Genomic DNA, 13,439 nt, shown 5'->3' on the forward strand with positions numbered 1-13,439 from the left:
GAGCCGGACTCGGACTGAGGGGGCGGGGAGAGAGGGGTGGAGCGCGGAGGGAGAGGCGAGGGGCCGTGACGACCGGACTCCATTAGTTGCTCCGGCCGGGACGCAGCGTTTCGGCCGCACAGGAGGTCACCCGCAGCAGCAGCCGCAGCCGCCGCCGCCGCCGCCGCCGGGCGAGCCATCGCCCCGCGCCTGTTGCCGCGGGAGCCCCGGGCCGGGAGAAGCGCGCGGTGAGGGGCCGGGCCCGGCGGGGACCGAGGGGGTGCGCGGGCGGGGAGGAGGACTGTGGAGCCCGCAGGCAGCGTCTCCCGAGCCTGGGTGCGGCCAGCAGGCGGGCAGGTGAAGCCCGCCGCGGTCCGCTAGGCGAGGGCCGCTAGGCTGGGGCCGCGCGGGGCGGGCGGCGCCGTGTCCGCCGAGGGCCGCCGCGGGGCGGGAGCGCGGGGCAGCCGCTGGGAAGGGGCGCAGGATCCTGCCTGCAGCTGGTCTCGCCGCCTCTCCCGAACTTGGGTTCGTGCGGAAACCCTCGCGTTCTCCACCTTCTCTCACCTCGCGGCCGACTCTGCGAGTTCAGTGGGATTTGCCTGCCTTTGGGGGAGTGACGCTGACGAGAGCCATTTCCTCCGTGCTTGCAGGAAGGAGCCATGGCTCTAGACGGGATAAGGATGCCAGATGGCTGCTATGCGGATGGGACGTGGGAATTGAGCGTTCATGTGACGGACCTGAACCGCGATGTCACCCTAAGAGTGACCGGGGAGGTGCACATTGGAGGGGTGATGCTCAAGTTGGTGGAAAAACTCGGTGAGTAGCATTCCGGCCGCGTCAAATTAACGACTACCCAGGCTGGGCGCGGGGTTGGGCGGGTGACTTAAGGCGGGAGGACGGGTGGATTTTGGAAATCTTGCTTGGCATCCCGCAAATACTTTTTAAAAAAATGTAAGCCCTCTCAGTATTTAAGCAAATAGACCTTTTTCCCTTTGAATCTTGTTTTGTATTGTTACTCTGAAATTTTCATAATTTGGTGATTCCAGCCTCCCGATTAATACGCTCAACTGCGTAGTAAACGGAGAAGATTCCTTAATTCTTTACACTTAGCGATTTCACATTAAAAGAAATGAAAGAGTGCGCAAGTGAATGTTGAGAGGGTTATATTACAGGGTTTGTGGTTGTCAATTACTTATCTTCAGTGTACCTGGACGTTGGTGACGTTTGGTATTGAGGATGATGCAAAATCTATTTAAGAATAAATTCTACTGGAAAGTGTGCAACTTCTGGCGCTGATGTGAAGGTCTTGTAGCTGTACTTCTACGTGATGGAGTATATCAAAATGTTGCAGTCATCCACTCTTACAAGGGGTAGGGCAGTGTTTGACTACCTATAGTAGTCCGTGCTTTAAGTAAGTTATTTCCCGCGTTCGATTTTATATGAATAACAAGCTGGTGAAAGAATTTTGTTTTAAAAAGCAGACATTATTGAACTTAGTCGAGATTGACATATTTGCGTAGGTACAAATATATTGATTTTAAAGTGTTGATTGATTTAAAACTGACTCAGTCTTAAATAATAGGGTATCCAACAATGTGAAGTGTAAGAAAATTTTTCAGTACACGTTTGTGATGGATGAAACCATTTTCAGCTGGAAGAATCAACTAAAATGATTTAATAGATGCTTTTATTACAAGAGAAATGCTTGAAGGACTGTTCCTGAGCTTTAATGTGCCATTTGTTTGTAATACAGGTTCTGAAAAGTGGAAATGCATGGCATTATCTTTTTAGGCTTTGTGTGTGTGTGTCTTTAAAACACAGCATTCCTTCTTCTGGCCATTCTGGAAAAGTAGAGAAGTGGTTATTTATCAGGAAATGTATTTCTTACCAAGGGATTAGTGTATACCTACCACATAAACTTACCAAAATAGTGCTCCAATGTAATTTGCAGTGTAAGACAGCATTAATTTAGATGGGCCTTCTTTGGATTCCTGCAGGAAGTTTAATTATTGAAGGACAATAAAGAAGCTCCTTGCAGGGTAGCCTCCTCCTTAGGACTGTGCATTGTTTGGTTCTCTGAGACAAAACCCAGGACAGAGCACCCCCTGGGTGGCCCTTTGAAAATGAGATTTTGCTGTGTGTTTATCCACTTAACTGTTGGTTAGCATTGTTCTTATCTGATTAATCAATCACTGTGCAGAATATTTCTGAACCTTTCTTGTTCAGCACTAGTGAGGGGTTACGTTTAAGGAAGAAAATTTCAAATATAATTGTTTGTATTTCCTTTGTTTTCAAAGGAAGCAAGCATTTTCTTCAGATATTGCTTTATATATGATAAATGGGCCTTATTAATACTCTGGTTTCAATAAGAGATATTTCTTATTGTGAAAAAGGACCTGTTGAAGGTGACTGAGATAACTTGTAGTTCTTGAAAGCCAGGCTTTATCTAATGAATAAATAATGACTTCTATATTTATATTGCATTGATTAGAGCTGTTTATTACAGAATCACAGGCATAAATAGAAATACAGAGAAGAAACTATTTTTAGACAGAACTGATGTTAATTTGCAGTGATTATAATTTTAATCTTTTAATGTTGATGCATTTTAAATATTTTATGCAGTGAAAAGAAGCCCAGCAAGGTAGGAGATGTTGTGTACGTGAAAGCCTTACATCTTTCTTGAACTGAGCCAATACTGATCCTCTTAGGTTTTGACTTTCAAATAGAAAGTGTTTTTCAGCTTAATTCTGACTCTCCTGTTTGGGAAAAAGTAAGGCTAAATGATTTTTTGCTCCTGGTTTTAGGATTAGATACTTTGAATGGCAAGCTATTTTGTTACCTATTGGCAAATAAATAGAGGAGAAATTCAGGACAGCATTTAAAATTTACAAACCAGTCTAATCAGATTAGAAAAGAACTTTATAATGCTTCAGAGTTGCCTAAAACTGGAATGGCCTGCCTTCTGAAGCCCTAAGTTGTGTTACTGAAGGTATTAAAGGGCAGACTGGATGGTTACTTGTCAATGAAGTAGATCAGAGCAGCTTGCCGAGTGTAGATAAGAGGTGGAGGTCATGGTAGCGATGAGACAGGGTGTCATGTTGGAGGGGATTGCGGAGCAGGGATGGACAGTTAGCAGGACCAGGGTGCTCTGGTCTCAGAACACTTACGGTGCTGCAGAACAGCCCTCACCTACGTTTTCAAACTCCGGATGCGTGTTTGATACCCTTCTTCTTCTTATCAGAGTGTGTATGAATACCAAAGCATTATGTTTTAAGGCTGTCTTCCATATAATCAGCGATAGCAATTATTTCTCTGGGATGGATAGAGTCCATGCTGACTCCTTCCCTCAACATTGTGTTAAAATTTTGTGTGTATGTGCACATGTGAAATTTTCTGGGAAGAGGCTTCTTAGCTTTCATTAGATTCACAAAGAGGTCTGTGATCAAGAAAAGGGTTATGATACAACACTAAGGTTTGGCCCTTGAAGGTCAGGCTTATTTTGAAGGTACAGTGTTCATCCCAGACTTAGGCACTTTAATTAAGCAAGCTGTAAAAGTAAGTAATGGTTCCTTAGAATGTCAACAACATTTTTGTATTTAGTTAGAATTTTATAAAGAACTTGTGTGCTTCTTCAGCTAAGGTCATTCAACCATGATTCTTAGATTTATGACTCATTCAAAGATCTGAACGATCCCTTTTAAATTTTAGTACACAACACATTTGTCATTCTGCACTAACCTTTTACAAGAAAATAAAGAGTATACCATGAAAAGGTGGGCTTTAGGGAATTATATCCTGATGTCACAGAAACTTTTTGCATCTGTGACTTTAGGTTGCTACTAGACAAATAATTTCGACCTCATTCTGAAAATGAAAAGTTACTTCACTTTATTTAAAAAAAAATCCAGATTAGAAACTTTAAATAGAATTTTTAAAATTTATTGTACTTTTTGTTAAAAAGTTTTGAAAGCTTATAGTTGTTTTTTTTTGGGGGGGGGGGCGCACCAGGCGGCATGTGGGATCTAGTTCCCTGACCAGGGATGGAACCCGCGCCCCCTACAGTGGAAGCACGGCATCTTAACCACTGGATCTCCAGGGAAGTCCCTAGTTTGTTTTTTTTAAGAAAAGAGTTAAAATATAAGACATCAGCGTTAAGGATTATAAAAATAAGACATCAGAGGATAAAATTATAAAATAATTGTATTCAAAAACAAATGTTGTAAGGAAGAGGCCCAATTTTATGGGATTCCCTGACGTTCCTCTGGAGATCATTGAGAATTATTAAAACTGTTCTACTCCATAGGATTCAGAGGTTAGTACGTGTTGAGGATTCAAAATGCCAGAGAGATGCTTTGTTTCACTGCATTTTAGTATCACTTTATAAAAATTGTCTTTTTAGAATTGTGTACAATTAGATCTTTAATTTTCTAGAAAAATTTATGGTAGTTAGAAAGTAAGGAATTTATTATAACATGGAACTTAGTGAATGGAAATCTCCAGCCAACAGCTCTGTGAGGTTGGAGGGAGGAATAGGCTGTGTGATTTCTAAGTTTCTTCTAACTCTGATTCTATGGGTAGGAAGAATGTAGAAGTTGGGTTAAATCAGATTAAATGATCATCCAGAGGAAAAAATGTAAATTGGCAAACTCAGGAGCACCTAAAAAAATATATGGAGTTGACTTAGAAAATTTGAGGAATATGTTTCTGGATGTAGCCTTTGGAAAGAAGTCATCCTTGCTTTAAAGTGTGTCATGTTCTTGCTATAATAATGAAATAGAGTACATTTGCGTTGGAGTTGCATGTTAGGATTGAGTTAAACTGTGAATTTAGCACACGTGATGACCGCCCCCCGCCAAAAAAAGATTTTGTTTCAGATGACCTTAAAAATCCCTTAAAGTCATCATGAAGTATGGTTTCCATACATTCATCTCACAGGAGTGCAAAATAGCTAATTTTTCCTTCAGAAACTCCAAAGATAAATTTCTTTAGTTGAGCACCAGATGAAGAAATTGGCTTGCATTAGGGGCTTTGTTACACAAAAATACTTTGAATACTAGGATCAGAGCTTGGCAAGATGCACACAGGGAGAGACACATATGTTACTGGACAGCTCCCTTATACTCCTGCTTAGTGCTCCTTGGGGAAGGTATGCTTATTTTGTGGAATGGTGCTGTGCTGTTGAAATACTCAGTTTTTCCCCCTGAGAGCTTATGGTTGAATTCATGGAAGTAAAATGTCTACATGATGCAGCCTCACTGCATTTGTAGTGAAATATATTAAGGTAAAAATAAATTTGAAAATCTTTTGGAGTGGGGTGGGAGAAACACCTAATGGTGAAATCATATATATTAGAGTGAGGAAAATTTTAGTTAAATATGTACTGTCTTATGAGTGTTTAGAGTATTGTTAATGATCCACAGGAGCTGGACATTGAATTTTATGTTTCTCAGCACATCTTAAGCTCCTTAAAATAAAGGGCAGTATGTAAATTTTACTGAAATTCTCATAGCACCTAATAAAGTATAAGCTATTCCTTGGATACATTATGTGTGGTTTGCTCCCGTGTTTTATACACAGTTTTTAAAAGATCAACAAATACTGTTTGATTCCAACTAGAGTTAACTTATTTATTGAGGCACTAGAAAGAATATATCTTTTTTATTCAGTTTCTTAGAAAAGATCTTGTCGGAAACGTCTATTAGCTATTGAAGAAAATTGAAAGAAAATTTAAAGTTTTGCTTTTTACCTTCAACTAATTATTTTTTGAAATTTCAAACTTATAAGTTCAAGAATAATAACTGTGAACACTATAATCTTCATCTAGACCATCAGTTAACATTTTGTCATTTGATTTCTCTGTACACGTAAACACATACACATTTTTTGGGAACCATTTGAGGTAGTTGCACACATCATAACCCTTCATCCCTAAGTACTTAAAATATGTATCACCTAAGAACAAGGACTTTCTCTTAGGTATTACATTACAGTTAATCAAATTCAGGAAATGTAACATTGATTCAGTACTAACATGTCTAACATGTTCAATACTAATTGTCTGACATGCATCCGTATTTCAGATTTGCCAGTTGTTCCTGTATTGGCCTTCGTCTTTTCCATCCAGGATTTCATTCTACATTTAACTGTCACTAAATTGACCTCTTTACTTAGTTTCCTTTAATATACACAATGGCTACCAAGTTTGGAACCATAGGAGAATATGTAATATGTGGTCTATTAATATTACATTAAGATACATGTAAAGCAATTGTACCTGTTTTCAGACTTCCTAGCCACCCTATGGAACAGTTCCTTAGCTTTTTTTTTTTTTCCGGTACGCGGGCCTCTCACTGTTGTGGCCTCTCCTGTTGTGGCACACAGGCTCCAGACGCGCAGGCTCAGTGGCCATGGCTCACGGGCCCAGCCGCTCCGTGGCATGTGGGATCTTCCCGGACCGGGGCACGAACCCACATCCCCTGCAAAGGCAGGCGGACTCTCAACCACTGCGCCACCAGGGAAGCCCTAGAATGATATTTTTATAGGTTCTTTTTCATACACTTTTATCTTTAAAGTTCAGTTTTCTTCTTAGCTTTCTATCGGATAAGGTATAGATAATAGTTTTAGACATCATTGGGTATAGATTTCCCATAGTGTGGGTTGTCTTTAGACTGTAGTAAATGTTAATGCATCCATAGAATAATAAACAATATTCTGGCTCTGCCACATATTGGTTTGTGTGATCACTGGACAGCTAATCCAATCTGCTGAGTGGGTTTTGACATCTGTAAAATGCAAATTTAAGAAAACTTTCTCTCATAGGTCTTGGTGGGAAAAGAGATACTACATGTGAAAATGCATTACATGGACTCTTTGTGCTATACAAATGAGAGTGGCATTGAAAGTCCCTGAATACCCTGAACTGGGGGTGGGGATCAGGGAGGGACTCCTTTTGAAAGGAGTTAAGATATAATCTAGACTGTTTAATGGGTTCTAGCTTTAATCGTGGAGAACTGTACTCCTCAGAAGGAGCCTAGTTTGGGACTGCTTTGTGCTCTCACCCCCTAAACAACAAGGAAAATAGCTCTCATTCCGCTCTTTCGCTCACTTCCAAACACACCTGCCCCTGTAATGTAGCAAAGAGCTATTTAACTACTGTTTTCGTGAGATTTCTGAAATGGAATGGACCAACAAGTGGACGATGGTATTCCAGAGATTTGAAAAATTTATAACCACGAAGGCCTCAGTAGTATGTGTTTTATTCACTTATAACAAAGGAATGATACAATATTGTGTCTTGGCATATGAAAACATTAATCCCATTTAGAAACTAATGAAAGTGGTTTAAGACAAAAGCTAACATAGTCAGTTTTTTTTTTTTTTTGCGGTATGCGGGCCTCTCACTGTTGTGGCTTCTCCCGTTGGCGGAGCACAGGCTCTGGACGCGCAGGCTCAGTGGCCGTGGCTCATGGGCCCAGCCGCTCCGCGGCATGTGGGATCTTCCTGGACCGGGGCACAAACCCATGTCCCCTGCATCGGCAGGCGGACTCTCAACCACTGCGCCACCAGGGAAGCCCCATATTCAGTATTTTTATTTAAATAATTATATTACTGAAATAAAAATTAATAATGCTGATGCCACTGTACATTACAAAATGGTATATGCCCAGTGTGAGGTAAACAAATATTCTAAAAGAATATTATAAAATAATTTTTTAAATGAGATGTGACATTCTACACTTGGGTTTGTGGTTACAAATTCATATCCAGTATAATTCATTTGTAACAAAATTTTGCATAATTATTGCATGTTTTGCTTGTTAATTTTTTCTTAATGTCAAACTTACTGAGGTATAATTTACATATAGTAAAATTCATACTTTTTAGTATAATGTGCTGAGTTTTGACAAACCCATGCAGTCATGTAAAACAATCACAATCAAGATATAGAACTTTCACAACACTACAAAAAATGTCTTTGTGTTCCTTTATAATCAGCCCATCCCCTCAACCCCAGCTTCTAAAAACCACTGAATGCCTTTTCTAGAATGTCATATAAATGGAACCACGTAGCTTTGAGGGTGGTTTCTTTTGCTTAGTATAATACATTTTATTTTATTTAAAAAATATTTTTAGCATAATACATTTTAGATTTGTGCGTATCAGTAGTTTTTTGTTGTTGTTGTTGAGTTGTAGTTCATTGTATGGATGTGTGCCACAGTTTATCCATCTACCACTTGTTTCCAGTGTTTCCAGTCTACCAGTGTTGTTTCCAGTTTGGGGAGATTATGAATTGGGCTGTTGTAAACATTTCCATGAATGTGTATTTTCATTTCTCTTGGATAACTACCAAGGAGAGGGATTGGTGGGTAGTATCCTAAGTATATGCTTAAATTTAGCTTTTGAATTTTATTATATTTTATTTTTTCTGCAGCAGGTTCTCATTAGTTATCTATTTTATGCATGTTAGTGTATACATGTCAATCCCAATCTCCCAGTTCATCCCACCCACCCCCACCCCCACCATCCCCCCATGCTTAAATTTTTTAGGAAACTGCCAAGCTTTTCCAAAGTGACCGCATCATTTTGCATGCCTATCAGCATGGTGTAAGAATTGAAAAAAATTTTCTTGAGAGTTCCAGTTGCTCTCAGTCCTCCCTTAGCACTTGGTATTTGTCAGGTGTTTTTGTTTTTATTTTTGTTTAGTCAGTCTAATAAAGTATGTAGTGGTATCTCATTATGATTTTAATTCACATTTCCCTAATGACTAACGATGGGAAGCTTTTCACATGCTTATATGTCATCTGTATATCTTAGTGAACAGTCTTCATATCTTTCGCCTATTTTTTTAAATTGTGGTGTTTGTTTTCTTACTGAGTTTTAAGAGTTCTTTATTCTAGATACAAGTACTTTATCAGGTATGTGTTTTGCAGTATTTCCTCCCAGTCTGTGGCTTGTCTTTTTATTTTCTTAACAGTATCTTTCAAAGAGCAAAATTTAGAGGAAGTCCATTTTATCAAGTTTTTTCTTTTCTGGATTGAACTTTTAAAAAATTGTCTCATGCAAGGAAATTGGCCTAGGCAAGGTCTCAGAGATTTTGTCCTTTAAGTTGTATAGCTTCTGTCTATTTGTATGTTAATAAGGAGGAATATGTGAGGTACAGTAGTGATAATGTATTAGAAAGGAAATAATTGCATCATATCAATTTAAAATAATGTAATTACAACTTTAATTTGGTAGAATCTGAGGTGTAAAATAATAGTCCAATGAAAACTGATTTACCATCGATCTACTAGAAAAGTTAGATTTTTTAGAACTTTAGTCATAAAAATAGATCTATAGTAAAGCATTATTGAATAATAAACGTTTTAGGGTTTAATGTTATAGAAAGAATTAAGTCTGGATTCCAATCCTGACCATCCTGACCATCCCACTTAATAGCTGTGTGATTTAAAAAATTTTTTTTTTTTTTTTTTTTTTTTTTTTTGCGGTACGCGGGCCTCTCACTGTTGTGGCCTCTCCCGTTGCGGAGCATAGGCTCCGGACGCGCAGGCTCAGCGGCCATGGCTCACGGGCCTAGCCGCTCTGCGGCATGTGGGATCTTCCCGGATCGGGGCACGAACCCGTGTCCCCTGCATCGGCAGGCGGACTCTCAACCACTGCGCCACCAGGGAAGCCCTAAAAAATTTTTTAAGTCAGGGTTTTCACGTTAAGGATCTCAGTTTCCTTATTTGTACAGTATAGATGAACACAGAATACGCCTTCATTTATGTTTGTCCCTTACCTTTGTAATGTTATTAGAGTTCTTTGAAAAATTTTCAAATATGATCTCTCTAAACTAGAAGATAAGCTAAAACAGTACTGTTGTGTACAAAGGGTCATTATTCGAATCCTGGTCTACCTTCCTTCATTGAGAATACTACACTATTTATTCATAGTGACTCAGAGTTACGTGGTAAAATGTTTTGAAAATTTATTTTCTGATATTTTCTCTCAGTTTCAATAATTTTGCTCCTCAGTGAATCAGTGTTCTTAAGAGAAGAAGATAAGCAATAAATCATTGAAATGTGGAGTTTACATTTCAGTTTCCTTTCCTTTCACGGTTCAGTTTTCAGACTCGATTATCTACTATTTAGTTGTATAAGGACCATCCAGTTTCAGTGTATCCTTGGGCAACCCTTATACAGTTTTCAAGGTTATGGAGCCGATAACCTTCAGCCCAGAGGAGGTGACATTTGCTTTGGAATCTGTAGTGAATCTTTTCTGAGATATTTACCTATCTTATATTATGCTGTAACTAAAAACTACATTAAGTATTTTAAAGATCAATTGTGATGTTAAAGCATCAGTGTATTGATGGTTTTGATATCTTTTCTTAATGGAACGCTCAAGGTTATGAATAAAACACCAATCAAGTGCCAGCATTATTTATTGTAGCTGAAGATGTCTGTTGGATAAGTGCCTCCCGGCTTATTGTTCCTTAATGCAGCTCCTGAATTTCATAACCTTTGAAATTAAAAATAACTTGAAGAAAGCAAACAATTGCTGTATCATTTTAAGGTTTTATGCAAGGTGTTGGTTGATGAAATCTGTTGCTGTGATAGAATGCCCTTGTTGTGGACCATAGACTGTGGGAGGGCCTCCTGACTGTGTCACAGTCCTGACTTTACCATATTCTGGCTGTGCAGCTCTGTGACCTACCTGTCTGTGCCTCTGCTTGCTCATCTGTAAAATGGGAATAATAATAGTATCTTTATCCTAAGATTATTATAAGGATTCAGTTAGTTAATATATATGAAGTGTTTTAGAATAGCCTTTGTAAATGTAGCTATGTTGGTGATGAAATGTAGCTGTGTAAAATGTTCCCTTTTACTGAGCTAGAGAAATAATATTTTATAAAAGATTGAGAAAGTTTCATTTATAAAGGTAAGCCAAATAGTACTGATTTATCCTCTATCATATTAGGAATGCATTTTAACTTTATTATGCTAACTTGCATCACTATGGGTAATATTTTTAAAAAGTATAACATGTTTCAGAAGCAGTAGATTTTACGCTTCAATATGTACAAAATTATAGATAAACTATACTTAAATGGAGGGTATTTCCAATAAATTTAATATTCTGGTTTAGGCAAGTGCCTTCTTTAAAAGGTGAACTTTGTTAGTGTTTAAGAACTTAAGTCTAAGACATGCCACTTTGAGTTATATATGACCTTGGCATGTTATTTTAACCTCTCCTGATTATTAGTCTCATTTAACCTTAACCTTAGTTTACTTCCCTGTTTATTGGAGTTACTCTGTTAACCGACTGAGTATGGTGTTAAAAGTATTAACAGAATCCCTGGTAATAAGTAGACTGCCTATATTAAGAGCTCAAAAAAATGTTATCCTCAGTTGTCCTTCAAATACTATGTAAACCTAAAACATAAATTTGAACTGTGGATTGAAGTAGGCTAATTCATTTTCATTGTATTTATGTAGTACTTAACCAGAAACCCCTTCTTATTTTCTTGCTGTTGGAAGTTTTGTTTAATGGTTCTGAACTCTGAATATATTCCCCGAAGCCACACTGCCTTGGGTTTAAATACTGGCTTCACTCCCTATAAGCTTTGTGACCTTGCGTCAAGTTATTTAGCATTGCTGTGACTTAGTTTCCTTACAAGTAAAATGGAGATAATGGTATACTTACCTCATAGGGTTGTTGTGAAGATTAAATGAATACCTATGTGTAAAGCACACAGTGGCACATAGTAAGTTCTGTTAGAGTAACTGGTGTTATTTTATTGAGGGTCCTAATGGACCTCTGGGATATCTCACTATTAAATACCTTAACTTACGAGTTTGGGGAATAAATGCCTTAAAGAACTTAGACTAGGAAAGAGGGGCTTTAGAGCAAGAGGAGACATTCGCATGTAAATATTCCTACCTAAAGTCTGTACACTCATATTCTGTTTTCAGTAGGTTAGAGAGGTTTATAACATGAGACTTTTGTGGGGATTAAAGAGGTATATGAACTTGACCTCATCAGTAGTAGCAGCAAGCAAAACATTTATGGAGGGCCAACCATTATATTAGGTAATGGGACATCGTCCCCACTCAAAATGTGAGCAGCTTTCTAGTACCAAAATGGAAACAGAAGATTGCTTTGAGTTGACAGTCTGGTTGTGAAGTGCCAAATAAGTGGTACAGGAAGGTGGTGGAGATTTAGAAGCATGAACAGAGACTGGCTTTATTTAAAGAGGGCCAGGGTGAAAAGTTAGGAAGAAAGGCATTCTGGATTGAGGATTGCGGTGTTTATGGTGTTCTGGAGACTAGCTTAGAGAAGTAGAAGATAATAATTATAGAGAGGAAAGATATAGTTAAGTAAGTGAGGAAATGATATTCTGTTCTATTCTTCCTTCACGCACCCACTTAATGTTTTAAATGAGAACCTGCTGAATGCTGGATACCATACTATGAATGAGAGAGACAGGAAGTGAACAAAATTAGCTTCTTCCTTACACTCATTCAACTTGTAGTCTTAGGGGCAAGACAGTCTTTAAATAAGTAATTGCTATAATGTGATGAGTGTTAGGATAATTGAAATAGTTCTGAGAGTATGTACTGGGGAATCTGACCTAGTCAATGGGGAAGGGTTTCTGGAGGAAATTACTTTTAAAACGAGGGCTGACGGTGGAGTAGGAATTAGCCAGAAGAGTGACAGAGGATCTTAGCATGGGGGCATGGGATAAAAGAACAGCAGGTTGGGAGAAGATGAGAAGTCCCAGCATGAGAGCATGGGAACAAGGGAAGGCTGCCATTTGAGGAACTGAAAGAAGTCTAATGATGATGGAGGAATGGTCCTGGGGAACCCGTGACTTGACAGGCTTAAGAAATAAGCAAGTGCTTGAAGTGCGTTGTAAACCAGGTTTAAAACACTTGTACTAAGAGCTGTGAGATACCAATAATAGATTTTAAATTGGAAGAGACATTAGATCTTTACAAATTTGGAGTTCATCATGTACATATGTGTCAGTAACATAAGATACAAGCAGTATTAAGCCTCTTGGATTCCAAGAAATATTTTTTCAGTAGTCTGCACTCCAGTCCTGTATTAGAATTTGTTTCTGAGATAAATTTTAAATGTCAAAGCCAATAAAATATTCTTAAGTTACTTCTTTTTTGAACTATAGAATAGCTAGTGCCTTTGACCAACTTTAAAAGACAAATCCAGTTATATTACCTCTGTGAGTCAAATACTAACTGATACATTCAGCCTTGATGTTAACTCTCTTAGAATTTGTTACATGTTGACATTGCATGGACTCTGAGTCCAGTCTTCTAGGAACTAAGTCAAGTTGAACAAAATTAGTAGTAAGCCGTTGGATTGGATAGAAAGTTACCCACCCTCTGGAAATGAATAATTGACATGACTTCTCTTTGTGCGCACTCTGTAATTGCATGCATGTATGTCATCTG

The 13,439-nt window shown here is 38.6% G+C and overlaps 1 protein-coding gene across 2 annotated transcripts in view; it reads left to right on the forward strand.

Annotated features, from left to right (window-relative positions):
* Positions 1 to 464: 464 nt before the first annotated feature.
* FERMT2 (FERM domain containing kindlin 2) overlaps positions 465 to 13,439 on the forward strand; it is a 70,920-nt gene continuing 57,945 nt past the window's right edge. For both annotated transcript variants that reach the window (XM_065901396.1, XM_065901389.1), the window contains exon 1: positions 465 to 795. In XM_065901396.1, the coding sequence (XP_065757468.1) occupies positions 639 to 795 (157 nt within the window). In that variant the 5' untranslated portion in view covers positions 465 to 638. The remainder of the gene's footprint in view (positions 796 to 13,439) is intronic.

This window comes from Phocoena phocoena, chromosome 2 (assembly GCF_963924675.1).
Source record: "Phocoena phocoena chromosome 2, mPhoPho1.1, whole genome shotgun sequence".
In the NCBI taxonomy this organism is placed as follows: Eukaryota; Metazoa; Chordata; class Mammalia; order Artiodactyla; family Phocoenidae; genus Phocoena; species Phocoena phocoena.